The following is a 13,317-nucleotide window of genomic DNA, read 5'->3' on the forward strand; positions in this document are numbered from 1 at the left end:
TATACAGACATCGCAGTTGCGCGTGCAAGAGGTAATGGAACTGGCAATGGAAACTTTGCCGAAGGTAATGTGGTGCCCGGCATGACACGTGACATTATGGCAGCACGTGGCCTTCTTGCACCTCTCCTGATGCCTCCCTAGTATGACTCCTCCATGATGTTGAAAATCCCGTGAAGCAACCTCCCTGTTGAATGGAATGGTGCTCTCCCTTGTTTCAGTGCCTCCCATATATTCGGCACTACCAGACCACGGCACACCCTATGCAGAGTATTTTTACGGCTCATTAGGCCAGATCTCATTCGCCAACTCCCTAACGAGATTCAACTTATTCTCCATATCCTGCCAAACAATCGCATTGCCCTCCTCGTGACTGGCAAAACCGCACTGTGGACTGACGCCCAACCTCTTCAATGCCTCCTCCCTGCTTTGCCCCGCCCCCTTCGCCACGATATCAGCGGCCTGGAAAACCCTCTCCTTCATCTTCTGCTTATCCTCCAATTCCGGGAACTTACTCGTGATCACACCTAAGATCACATTCTTGTTCTCGGGCAGATGCAACAGTGGTTCGAAGGATCCAGCCCGGGGTGTGTCGTATTCGAGATAATAGGTCTGCACATTGAGGTTCTTGAAGATCTTGGTGGCGATGCGGTCGTAACCGCCTTCGGAGAAGTGGCGGCTGCCCATGAAGTTGCCGCGGCAGATGTGTAGGCCGAAATGCATCTTTGAGGTGTGTTTGGAGATGGCGGCGTTGTAGGCGTTGATGTAGACGTCTAGGAGGTCGTCGAGTGAGCGTGTGTTGGAAGAATCTTGGGCCCAGCCCTCGACCATCTTTTCGGAGCAGAAGTCTGGGGCTTGTTAGCATTGAATGATCGCACACGCTGATGAGTCCACGAAGGACCTTGCAGCTTGTGTTATTTCGTATCGGACGGTGGGTACTCACATGCGAATAATGGGTCATCAATCTGAATGTTCCTGACACCAGCGTCATACAGAATGTCGAGTTCAGTCTGAATGGCCTTGGCAATGTCCTCAAAATACGCCTCATCTGTAGGGTAGACGTCTCTCGGGAACGCTTTGCCGTCCTTGTACCTCAGATGATACCAAGAAGGAGAAATCAGCGTGACCTTGATCTCTCCCCATTGATGTTCCGGCACAAGCGTCTTCACATAGTTGTATGCATCGACCAGCGTAGACTTTCCTTTGTGGCGGATCTTGCCGGTACAGAGACATGATTGGCCAGGTCGATCACCCTTTTCGATGAAGCCGGCTACATCTGGAACATAGGGGCGGAAGAGGTCCATGCTGGGCTGTCGGATTTCTGTCATGCCTTCGAGGGACTCGAAGAATTCGCCCCAGAAGACGCCTCGTCTATGTAAGAAGAACCGCGTCAGCTTGCTACACTCCGATGCCCCAGCTAGGCATTGGATGTTAGCGGTAGAGTGCATACCTATACTCGCCATCCGAGATTGCTCGGAAGCCATTGTCCAATTGGACTTTGACAATCTTCTTGACTGCTTCATCTTCGGCTGGTGTCAAATCTGCTTGGCTCAGCTTGCCAGCTTCCCATTCGTTACGTGTCTTGAGCAGTTCTTTGGGTCGCAGTAACGACCCGAGATGCTCGGCCCTGAAAGGGGGGTTGCGAGGTGCTGTCGCTGACATGGCTGCGATGGATATCGCATAGACCTTCAAACGATGCTTTCTGTGTTAGAAATCTAAAAAAGAATGTCAATATCGTTCACGAGCTATCGAGCAAGTTACAACGACAAATCTTCATCATCGTGGTTAATTCGTCCGAAGTCGAACTTGGCATCCCCGCAGCGCGATCTGCCGAAGCGAAGGAAAAATGTGCAAAACTTATGGTTGGAGCACATAAACATCGAAATGAGCTCTCACAATGTGCTGCATACTCTCTATCAACGATGAGAGTATGTTGAGTCTAAAACATCAGGAGAACAGGCCGCGAGAGTGTCACGACGTTCATGCGTTATGGCAGCAAGGTGGAAGCACTAGAAAGGAGGCAAGGAGGCTGACAAGAGAGTTCAAGACCACTCGTCACGTGCTGGTCTAGGGCTTGATTTCATTACGGTGGTTGTTGCGACACAGCGCCGCTGGTCCGCATTATCTTCAGTACTACCTGAGTTAGATGCAACGAAAAGTGATAATGTTCAAACATCAGACCTGCGAGGTCAAGAAGAATATGAGGTGTGCACTGTACACTCATGTTTATTGTCAAGACAGGAGAAAGAAGGCTCCCTGTCGTCTGCAATGTGTATTGCTGCAATTCGCGACTACTAATTACAACTCTAGAAAACTTTTATGGTCTCTCCTTCCGACCTTGACCTGCAGCAGTCACTACTGTCCAAAACTCCATGCTAGGTACGCTCGATGAAACCACTGACTGCCTCTCCCTACCTCAGCTCTCTGCACACCATGACCCACAAGCACCCTAATCACAATCGACTCTTCTCCACGACGTCCGTCAGATGCTGAATCGACTGCTCCGCGCCACTGCCGTCTCTAGCCTCCGCAGACTGTCCCGTAGCATCCTGCTCGACCTCACCCTTACCCTCATCCTCAATCAACTCCAACTCCTCTTCCTCTTCCCAGTCCGAATCCGAATACGAACCGTTGTACGGCTCCGAACCGGTCACATCACACAATGCTTCCTTGAATCCCAAGCACATCGCATGTATACCATCAGGCTCATGAAGAGTTCCATCGCGGTAATTTATCCACATCATGCCTTCAATCACGGGTCTGTCGTCCTCACCACCAATGCTATACTTCTTTGCGTCCGAACCATACAACTCCTCAGACAATCTCTTCAATACCAACTCCTTCGTGACTCCCACGTCCGGCGACTCAGCCTTCACGTCCACGAACGGCAACTCGTGGGAAGGGACGAGACACAGACAACTGAGGCGTCTTATTTGCCAGTGGCAGATCGGAAACTGCATAGATTGTTGTGGCGGGTCGAGGACCAAGTCCGGCATTGAGTTGTCAGCGACAGCCTTGGTCAATATTTCGTCGAATATCTTCCGCATTTTCTGGTTGTGCTCATCTCTTGTAGTGTTCGTTCTCATTGTCTCGACTCCGGCTTTGACTGCCTTGCTAGCCGACTCGTTCATGAAAGGAAAGTGCTCGCGATGGGTGCGCTGGATGAGCAGGAAGAGACTGTCGACCTGCAACTTGGGCGGGGTCCGGGTAGGCGTCGTCTGCATCAAGTTCTGTGGCATCTTCGGCCACGTTGCCACCTGTGGCTTCAGCAGTCTCTTCTGTCCCGTCACCAGGCATGCTGGGATTCCTGGCCTCAACGGGCCCTGAGCCAACCGGAGCACCCAAGATATTGTCGTTGTACTTAACGATCGAGGCAGATTCCATCTGTGAGTTGGAAGATTGCATGTTGTCGATAGTGTACTGTACGGATGTCGAGATATGAGTATATCGGCGATAAACTCTATAGACTGCTGCTGGTCGTGTATGTAATGACTATCATGTGACTACCCAAAAGGTTGAACTGTCAATGTTCGATATCCTGTAGAAATGCAAGATATTGTCGAAAGAGAAAGATAAGCTGGTAATCGGAACCATTATATCCTCTGCGTCCACGGCTATCAAACTTTCAGTCGCGCTGCTGCCTGTATCAGTACAGTCACACATGCCTCAATATGACTCACTGACAAACAATGGTACTCAATCACAGTAGCATATGGTACTCTTGTAAAGTTTGAAATTCACGGGGACAGTCAAAGGTATGATATGAGTTCGAGCAATGAGGTGAACGACCGGAGTCGATATAATCCCAAGCAACAGATCGTGAGTCAACCAGGCCGCCGCTAGCGAGGTATAAGGTCGCGCCGGTGCATGTCGGACACAGGGTAGAGATAGCTAGCTAGCTGTGTTGGCAGAGAGGGAGAGACAGACGTATACTAACTGGTGTTAGCTGCAACGGCCAAGCACTATTGTTAGTCATGACTGAAGTGGCACAAATGGGAAGTCGTTAGGTGCATCTGAAATTGATCGTACTGGAAGGAACCACTGTTTGAATTTATGCAGCGCGTGTGATCCGATGACACTTGAAGAAAGCAAGCAAGTTGCACTGCTCGTAAAGTACTTGTGGCTAAGCTGTAGACAAATCAATAATAACAATGCTCTGGAATCAGGTACGGGTACCTAGGGTATCAATCATCGTCGACCTGGTTGTCATTCGTCGGTGTCGGCTCTAAAACATCAATCCACCAAGCATCATACCACCCAACAGGCCACCTGCAAGAGGCATACCCATTCCACCTCCATATCCACCTCCGTATGGTCTGCTGTATGGATAACCAGGACGCATGAAACGTGCATTTGGCGATGAATAGGGCCCAGACGTGTAGGGATTATAACCATATCCGCCTCCATACATTCCAGTCCGGGGACCCATAGCACCGTAGCCCATTCTTGGCGGCTCGATGTAGATATCCTTGCCCTCACGGTCCTTAGCAAAGAACTGCGGCTCGCCAGTCATCTGTGCACGTTGCAGACACTGCCTAAACTTCATGTGTGCTTCATAATACTTTCGCTCCTCTTCTTCCTGCTGTCGCTTGTACTCTGCACGTTCTTCTTTGGTTTGACCTGTAAGCTTCTGCTTCATCTTCTCGCCGAAGCCAATCTTGCCGTGTCCGTCAGAGTGTGTCGGACGTGGTGGCAACTCCTGGCTAGAATGTGAGCCACCCATGGCATGTGGAGGGCCAGCTGCTGAAGCCTTGGAAGATGATGAAACTCCTGACTCGTCGTCTGAGTGATCGTTATACCGTCTTCCTCGCTCTTCTTCTTGGATGCGTTCTCTTTGCTCGGATGTGAGCGAATTCAGGTAGGTTTCATCGTCATGTGGGTGGTGCCATATTGATCTCGGGGGATTGGCTTTCGTATCGACGAAGAATTGATGCTGCTCTTTGTCGTCCCACTGTCGAACCCAGCCTTCAGGTAGAGGTCTATGTTCGTCTTCCATCGACCGCCTATGAGCTGGGTGAATGCCATTGTGTGCACCTGGTACTTCGAGGTGACCTGTGGTCTGTTTTGAGGCTGCGGAGGATCCTGTGGCTACCGCGTAGCTGGGAGGCGCGTCTGCCATGTTGAATAGGATATTTGCTTGTAATAATATCTCAGGATTGTTTGTTGGGGTATCCGTTAATATGAAGACCAAGTCTTCGCTTACCAAGAGACGCTGAATCAGAGACGATTTGTCGTCGACTTAACTTGGTCTGCTCAACGATAGAAAGGCAAAGAATGTTTGTGTCTGATGCTGGGATGCTCTCGGGGCTATGTTGTGATATGGAAGTACAGAACGCAGGCGATGACGTCTTCCCTCTTTTGGAGTGACGCACTTTCCTTGTTTGGTTCCGCACTATGCGTGTGTGGAAGGGAGGACTCGCCCTAGTACGGGAGCACGTCTAGACCATTGCACTTCGTGCACAGAGCCAGAAACCACGTGACGGCTCCTTGCGCGCCTAACACCTTCAGCCGTCGCATGGAGCAGGTAGGCCAGTAACCGCATTCTCAGCTCCGTGACACCTCGGTCCCAAACTAGCGGGTGATAAGTTGCAGCGCAGTAAGATTGACTTTGCGCAACATCGCCTACAAAACGTAGTGTTGAGCGTGACGACACAGTACTGTGTTTGATACCACTCAGCTACCTCCTCCACCATCCCTCCCCAACAGCCAACTCACTCCTTCGACACTATGTTCCATCCGTCTTTTACTCATCTCTAATCCGCCATATCCTCCGCCCATACCCCAGAAGACATGGCCAAACCCACTGTACAGATCCATTCGTGTCTGTGCCCCAACCTCCTCTCTAAGCACCTTCTCATAGATCAACGCATCATCCCGACTCATATCTTGCCCACAGACCTGGAAATACACCCTCACAGCTTCATCTTTGAGCCACATGTGATCGTTGCCTATCATGTCACGACTGAGGTGAGGTTGCTGATCAATGCTGCAGTATATTGGACTATCATAGTCCGGTTTCATCGCATCTCGGAACATAGCCGAAAGGTCTTTGTCGAGGGGTAAAGCATCCTCGTTTTGTTTTCGAGAGTGATAGAGGTGTTTGTATGCGCTAGGGATCTTGTGTGGATTGATGCATGTTCCACAGGCGAGGAGAAGACCTGTCAGGGGTGGTGCATTGCGTGCTTCTGAAGAGGGACTAGACGTGCGCCATTTGTGGTAGAGATGAGAGATAGAGGTTGATATCGTTGCGCCTGCCGACGTTCCGCCAACGATGAAGCCGGATTTAGCGTTGACTTTGCCTGCTAGCTCGACTGGGAGGACCCGCGTATCGAGCTTGTCAGTAGCACCGGTGGGCTGCGACAGTGAGAGGGTATCCGTTGCAACCTGCTTGACTGTTTCGAGGGCGTCGCTGAAACCCGATGGAAAGCGGTGCTCTGGTGCAAGCCTGTAGCAAGGCAGGACAACAACAGCATTAAATTTCTGGATTAGCAGTCTGGCAAGTGGTAGTTCCGACTCTGGGTTGCCCACCGTGTGCCCACCGCCATGAAAGATCACTATCACTGGCCAGCCCTCGTCATTCTCGTTCTCATTGCTGCCGTTTTTCAAAGTAGTGTCACGGTAACACACTAATGCCCTGTTACAACCAGCTTCAGGCTTTAAGTCAGTAGCAGGAATGTCAATGGATATCTCGGCCTCAATCAGGTCAGCAGGACGGGTTGCTGCAAGACCGGCCTGCAAACGAGGCAATGTGCCGGTGCTGAGTTTCTTCAAGGTGTTAATGTCACCGTATGTTGAACCGCTCGGTATTGGTTGAGCTTCGAGTATCTTGGTCCACTCTGGGTCTGACTCGCCTGTTGCGAGGATCCCTTCGACCGTGTCCGGTGGTATGCGGGTATGTGGCATGTTGAGATCGTTGTGCCTATTTGTTAGTGCTGTTCAGAATGTACCGTAGCACTTGTGCTCGCGCAAGCTTCCGAGAGCACCGGGCTTGTCGGCTGCAGTGCCCCGCCATGACGAATAGACGCCTCTTTTCTCAGGCAGAAACCGTGAAGGGAGTAATGGTGATACATCTCAAGCTGTTCCTGTCCCATCACCTTTTAAGTCAGTAAAGATTTTCAAGTTTCGGATTGGTATAAGTCACGCAGCAGATCAATCAACAATCGCCAATCGAACACAGCTGCGACCATTCGGGCACAGGGGAAAGGAGCGACGCGTCAAAGGTTCTGGAACGGCTTCATTTCCTCCATGGGTGGTCAGTTTCGGGCAAGCTGGAGGATATCCTTGTTGCACTCAATTGCCACACCTCAGCCCATACTCCAGTGCTCTTGTACCAACCCCGCAGATTGGTGAGTCGCGGACCACTAGCAGATGCCCTTGCGATCGTTCCTCGTTCTTGCAACTTCCAGCCAGCCTGGCGGCGTCCTTACGACGCCGTTTGCACGATTCGTGCCCCTGCCAGACCGACGTAGATGCAAAACACTTTGGTCCTCAACCACAGATTCTGCAAATTTTGTGCAGCTGCAAGCCCCTGGGAACGATCCACCTGCCAACAGGGGCTCACAACTATAGAAACATGCTGAGCTGAGTCCAGATTGTAAACTGCAAAATGCTGCGTATCATCGTATCGCTCATTTCGATGTCGTGTATTTCTTTCGCTATGGCGTAAAACATCTTTACACGTATCCTGAACACGTCAACCATTGTCCCCATGGACCCTATCTTGAACTCACCTTTCCTCGCGCCCTGGAAGAAGAACCTCACGACCAAGACTTGCAGCGCAGCCATACCAGCCATCATTAGCACCTCAACCAGGGAGAAGTTGAAGATCCTCTGTTCCGTGCTCTTGACAGTGCTGAAGTTCCTGTTTTCTCTGGTCCGGAAGTACTTCTGCATTCTACTAATCGTGCTCAACTGTCCGCTGACCTTGAAAATCGTGTCTTCGAGTTGGGCTGTTTGAGCGTTGTCGGCGCCGCCTTTGGTAGGAATCTGAGCGTGCTTTTGTTCGTCTTCGACCTAATTCGCGCATCCATGTCAGCTTCTGCTATAATTGTTCTGCTTTGTCCGACCACATCGCAGAAATGTACTTACCGCAATCTCAAAATCGACCATCTTGTCGGCAAAGGTGGACATCTCGTTGCTGAAGCAGAACTTGTATTCGCCTGTCTCTTTCGCAGTGAAGACATAATCTCCTTGCCTCTCTTTCTGGCCAGATAGGACTTCTCGTTGCGACGGATTCGTCACATCGTAGTCAACGTCGAAGGAGCCGCCTGATTGTACCTGTACAGAACATGAGCCTCATAAGAAGTAGTTGCGCATAAAGCCACCATACAGCAAAGTAAAACGCAACTTTCGAGTCCGGTCGGTCGACGGATGCGAAGAAGCATGCCTTCTCGTTGGCACCCAACTTATATGTCAAGGCTGTCGCGGACACTGTTGAGATTGCCAAGCTCAGAAGGCCCAGCAGCGATACTAGTAGTTGCATGACCGATATAGCCACGTGAACCGCACGAGTCGAGAGTTAGAACCAGCCTACAGCGTATGGGCACAGCACGAGCATGCAATTGTTCATCCAGAAAGACTGGCTTCAAGGACCCCTGATCGTGGAGAAGCCGCACAATACTGAGAGATGCCTGACGGCCTCGCGTGTTAGTATGAGATTCGTAGTTGGCCCTCAACATTTCGTCCCTTCCATCGATCCAAGCACAATTGGCAAGGGTAGAGTTTGACCATCTCATGTAGCAGACAACGACGAAAGACTGCAGGGTTCTTTCAGTGGTGGCTTGTTCGTTCATGCTTTGTACAGCTAAGTACTTGGTCTTACACGTGATATGGACAAGCAACCAATATCAGCGGCCGTCACCGTGCCAGCTAGCCAATAGCAACCTCTCACTTGCCGCTCACCTTCGTGGCTCGTCTAGATGCCCTTCAGCCTGATCATGTCCGAGCTCTTCTGGACATACCGTGTTGCCCTTCCACTACGGCACTCAGAGCTAGACACGTTGCTCGCATGATACTGCTCGGGAACGCCGAGCCTTGCGACTGATGTCCGAAGAATCAGCTGCCTCGAATGTGACGAATCATTTCTCAGGAAACTTTCGCAATGTCAGCAACAGCAGTTTGGGGAACACCTACAACGCGAGGGGTGATATTCACTTCAACACATATCAGGGCGGGCCACGGCATGGGGAAGATCCGAGTATAGAAATCAGTAGTAGGTATGCTCAGACTCGTCATGAATGCCTCTTGACAGGCATTAGGTAAAGAAGGTCAGAAGATCCTCGACTGGCTCTCGAAACACAAGTTCCTGGGAAGATGGCGGTATCATCGGGCCAGGCGACTGGAAGGCACGGGGGAGTGGTTCCTGCAGACAAGGCAATACGCTATGTGGAAGACTGGTGAGGCGAAGACCTTGTGGTGCAAAGGAATTCGTAAGTCATCACCAGCTTTGGACATATACGATCTTAAGGATATTAGCCGGGACAGGCAAGAGTACAATGATGTATGCCATCCTTCAAGCCGCGTGCCCAATCTGATGTGGGGTATAGGGCACATGTCGCACACACAATGCTAGGAAAACTAGACACCAAGCAGGTATTGGCGACCGTTTTTTTCAGCAGAGACGAGGACAAGAACGTGAGTATAGTGGATCTTATGGCTGCACTGACGAGACAGATCGTGCAACGCTCCTCGCATATACCAGGTGTTGTCCTACAGACATTTCGACAATACCAGACCAATTCAACTCGACGCCTTGACATGAGAGATGTCGAGACGATGCTGTCAGGTGGCTTCCAGCGATATGACACCGTCTACCTTGTAGCAGACGCTCTAGACGAATGCCCCTCCCAATCTCGTTTAGACCTGCTAAGGGAACTCTCTAAATTGCAGAGAACACAACCCCAGTTACAGCTCCTGATGTCGTCCCGGGACATGGAAGTCATTGACGAGGACATTGCCGGAGCATTCCACGATGTGCTCCAAATCAAGCTTGTCGCCAGCAATACAGACCTAAGGGCATTCATACAAGCACGATTCGAAGGGCAGAGCAGTCTTCGAGAGGCCCGGAGACACCATGGACTCGTTGAAGAACTCGAGAGAACTTTAACCGTCAAAGCACAAGGAATGTAAGTACTGCCACGAGTATAGCTTCGTAAATGCAGAATAGTAATCTGCAGGTTCCTGCTTGTGGTTCTGAACCTTCAGCTACTCGAGGCCAAAAACTTGAAAACAAGGGACGAGTTCAAGAGGTCCCTCGTAGAGCTAGCTCATGGGCCAACTGCTCTCCGTGACACGTACGTTGCAATGTGGAAGCAGATCCTAACCCCAGAAACAGCAGAGGTGGGAATGGCAAAGAATGTCTTCACGTGGGTATCGTATTCGATCAACCCTTTAACTATCCAGGAGCTACGCCATGCTCTCGCCATGCACAACCTAGAGGCCAGCACAATCAACGAGGACACCTTGTACAGCAGGACTTGGATCACCGAACCTTGTCTCGGATTGACAATCATCAATGAAAACGAAATCGTCGAGTTCATGCACCCAACCGCTCGGGAGACCTTTCCGGATTATCTGCGGGGCGTCTTAAAAGGCGCACAGAGGGATTTGTGTCGAGCATGCCTGAAATACCTACGCATACGTGAGTTAGGGCCGTGCACGTCTAATGAGCAGATCAAGCAGCAGATGCATCAGTTCCCTCTCCTTTCATATGCTGCCAGAGCCTGGGCATAACACGCTGCCGGGGCAGACAAGAAGTTCAAGCATCGAGAACTGCTCGGTTGGCTCGCAACAACCGGATCTGTTGGAAGGGCGACAGAGTTGCTGTGTTCCTGACTCCAGGTCACGACGACAAGCTACCCGCGCTCCCTACAGATATCGTTCCGCAACACCTCGTGGCGTTCTTCGGTCTTTCTGATGTCCTCACAACACTTCTTCAACAGGGCGTACATCCCAATATCCTCGAGGGCCACGGCTGGACAGCTCTGTGGTGGTACACTGCGTTCTGTGGTCTGCTGGCAGGGCTTGGTACGTTTCTTGAGTCACAAATGAAGCTCAACATCTTGGACAGCAGTGGTCAGACCGCCGTGAAATTTGGGTTTGCTATGTTTGCTCTGCTTAGCATTGTTAAGACTCTGTTGCGGCAAGGAGTGAACCCTAATACACCGGACAGCAATGGCTGGACCGCTCTGCGGTGGGCTGCTTGGCACAATCACGTCGAGGTTATTAAGCTTCTTGTCTCATCAGGAGCCGATGTTGACGCCAAAGACGTGCGTGGTGACACTACTCTGATGTGGGCACTAAGTGAACGCAAACATTCTAGGGAGACGCCGATCACGCGTAGCATCACACCCTCAGGAGATGTGCAAATCCATGTCGGAAACACCTACGACCTGAAAATCTCAACTGCGTATCCCTTCTGGATCACACCATGGGCCGCTCGTTGCTCAGACAAGGTAGTGCGTCAACTGATAGCCCACACGAATGACATCGACGCTGCTAATCTGCGCCAAACCACGCCATTGATTCGAGCAGCTAACAACAGGCAATTCCAGTATGTCGAAGAGATATTAGCCCGAGGAGCAGATACTCGTCGCTCTGACGATAATGGGATGACCGCTTTGCTCTCCGCTCTGCAAGCGTCGGAGGAGCAGCTCGTTGTCCAGAGATGAGGGTGGACGGCACTGCATCGGTTCACATTGGCGATCACGTCATCGTTGACCCTCCCAAAAGCCTTGACGGACACAACACTGTCGCGGAGGAGCTAGATATCGCAAATTGCATCAGCCGACTGGTTAGTGGCACGTGCGTTGAGGCAAAGGACAGACATGGTAGAACAGCGTTGGCACTCGCAGCAGCTAGTGGACAAGACCGCGTTGTGGAACATCTATTGAGGTCGGGCGCTGACGTTGACAGCCTGGACAACGAGGGCATGACTCCGCTACTTCGGGCGTGCGCAAGGCCTATGCATCTGCAGGTTCACACAGGCCCGCTGACGGTGCTTCAGCATGCCAAGGTCTACCAAGGCGCCTTCTTCGAGTTTCGTGGCGACGGGCTACACCAGCACTCCTACTTTATGAGGGTTCTCCAGCAATCTTACGCAAAGCGAGTCACTGCTGTTGAATCTATGCTTGTTCTGACTGCGCCTAGGCTTTGGGTTGATCGCCATGGTCAGACCGCAACACAACTTGCTAAAGCCGCAGGTTTCAATGAAATTGTGGAGATGTTGTCCTACCGGAATCCAGCACATGGCGCAAAAGGCGCAATGCCTATCTCACTTTTTTTGAAATATCCTGTCCCAAGTCAGAATGACCATGTCGCCTGGGCCGGAGCTGGACGTAGGTCAGGGTCCTCACACCTTGCCTGCTCCGGCGACGCTGACATCCTACGTCTTCGTACAGACCAGCCGACCGAAGTAGCGCGCTCGGTTGACACATTCCCTTTTACAAGACCCCTACATAACGGCTTTTCTGAACCCAATACCGACTCGCTATTGCCTGCACCTCTGGCTTTCATCGAGCCCGGCCACGCCTCTTCCAAGCGACGTAACCGGCGCTACGATTGGAAAGCAGAGCCAAAAGTGCTTTATGCGGGCCACAATGCTTGCATGGGGCGTGCCGGCCTTGACCGTCAGTCTTGGCCACCACGCTCCGCACAAGCTATGAGCTCTTTAAGCGGCCCTCCAACTAGTATACCCGCTGCCCGAAGGTACGATACTGCATACCCCACACTTGCCGATGATGGGGAACGCTTCATCGATAACATTCTACCACACAATTATGAGGGACTGATATTAGAGAGCGGTACGGCCTACCAGGGGGATAAGGTTCTCCGTGAGCTTGGTGGCAAGGATCTCGGAAGCACAAACTTCCACTTAGCTAAGCAGCTCCTCGCAGCCTCGCTGTACATAGGCTTAGTCACAGTACGAGATAGTGGTAAACTCGTGCAGGGGAATATCTGGGGTACGGACGAGTACGGACCGGACTCGATTTGGACTCATCCCGAAGCCTGGCGATAGTGGGTCAAGTTTCTGTGTCTGCCGTTGGCACTGCATGTTCATTCGTACAGGGGATGGTCAGAACGTTTCGTGTGCCGGATGAAAAGACAAATTACTGATAGGAACATGGGCAAGGTCAGCTGGTCTATATTGAAACATGACAATATCCATTGCGGAGGCAGGATTTCCAAATCAGCTATTCGCGGCTAATACCTTGCCTGCTGGACCGAGCATGGCTGCGTCTTCTTGGCTCACAGAATGGAATCTGATCCATTTGCAAAACAACGGTCCTGCAGCTACGCAGTCTTAGACTCGAGCTTATGCAT

General features: G+C 51.4%; 5 protein-coding genes across 5 annotated transcripts; 1 reads left to right on the top strand and 4 right to left on the bottom strand.

Annotated features, from left to right (window-relative positions):
- Positions 1 to 273: 273 nt before the first annotated feature.
- Positions 274 to 1,659, bottom strand: PMZ80_006247 (uncharacterized protein; the record flags this gene model as incomplete). The annotated part of the gene is made up of 3 exons (XM_064874660.1): positions 274 to 845; positions 941 to 1,395; positions 1,448 to 1,659. The coding sequence occupies 3 exons, from the start codon at positions 1,657 to 1,659 to the stop codon at positions 274 to 276; spliced, it is 1,239 nt and encodes a 412-aa protein (XP_064729060.1).
- Positions 1,660 to 2,450: 791 nt separating this feature from the next.
- Positions 2,451 to 3,402, bottom strand: PMZ80_006248 (uncharacterized protein; the record flags this gene model as incomplete). Its single annotated transcript, XM_064874661.1, has 2 exons — positions 2,451 to 3,111; positions 3,176 to 3,402. The coding sequence occupies 2 exons, from the start codon at positions 3,400 to 3,402 to the stop codon at positions 2,451 to 2,453; spliced, it is 888 nt and encodes a 295-aa protein (XP_064729061.1).
- Positions 3,403 to 4,222: 820 nt separating this feature from the next.
- PMZ80_006249 (uncharacterized protein) lies at positions 4,223 to 5,116 on the bottom strand (the record flags this gene model as incomplete). The annotated part of the gene is made up of 1 exon (XM_064874662.1): positions 4,223 to 5,116. The coding sequence occupies one exon, from the start codon at positions 5,114 to 5,116 to the stop codon at positions 4,223 to 4,225; it is 894 nt and encodes a 297-aa protein (XP_064729062.1).
- A 554-nt stretch (positions 5,117 to 5,670) lies between these two features.
- Positions 5,671 to 8,479, bottom strand: PMZ80_006250 (uncharacterized protein; the record flags this gene model as incomplete). The annotated part of the gene is made up of 4 exons (XM_064874663.1): positions 5,671 to 6,929; positions 7,728 to 8,010; positions 8,086 to 8,274; positions 8,327 to 8,479. The coding sequence occupies 4 exons, from the start codon at positions 8,477 to 8,479 to the stop codon at positions 5,671 to 5,673; spliced, it is 1,884 nt and encodes a 627-aa protein (XP_064729063.1).
- Positions 8,480 to 9,039: 560 nt separating this feature from the next.
- Positions 9,040 to 13,012, top strand: PMZ80_006251 (uncharacterized protein; the record flags this gene model as incomplete). The annotated part of the gene is made up of 7 exons (XM_064874664.1): positions 9,040 to 9,208; positions 9,255 to 9,425; positions 9,481 to 9,496; positions 9,543 to 10,121; positions 10,173 to 10,636; positions 10,837 to 11,548; positions 11,635 to 13,012. 7 exons carry the CDS (start codon positions 9,040 to 9,042, stop codon positions 13,010 to 13,012), a joined length of 3,489 nt encoding a protein of 1,162 aa, XP_064729064.1.
- Positions 13,013 to 13,317: the final 305 nt, after the last annotated feature.

Source organism: Knufia obscura, assembly GCF_036327395.1.
Source record: "Knufia obscura strain CCFEE 5817 isolate CBS 148926 chromosome Unknown scaffold_7, whole genome shotgun sequence".
In the NCBI taxonomy this organism is placed as follows: domain Eukaryota; kingdom Fungi; phylum Ascomycota; class Eurotiomycetes; order Chaetothyriales; family Trichomeriaceae; genus Knufia; species Knufia obscura.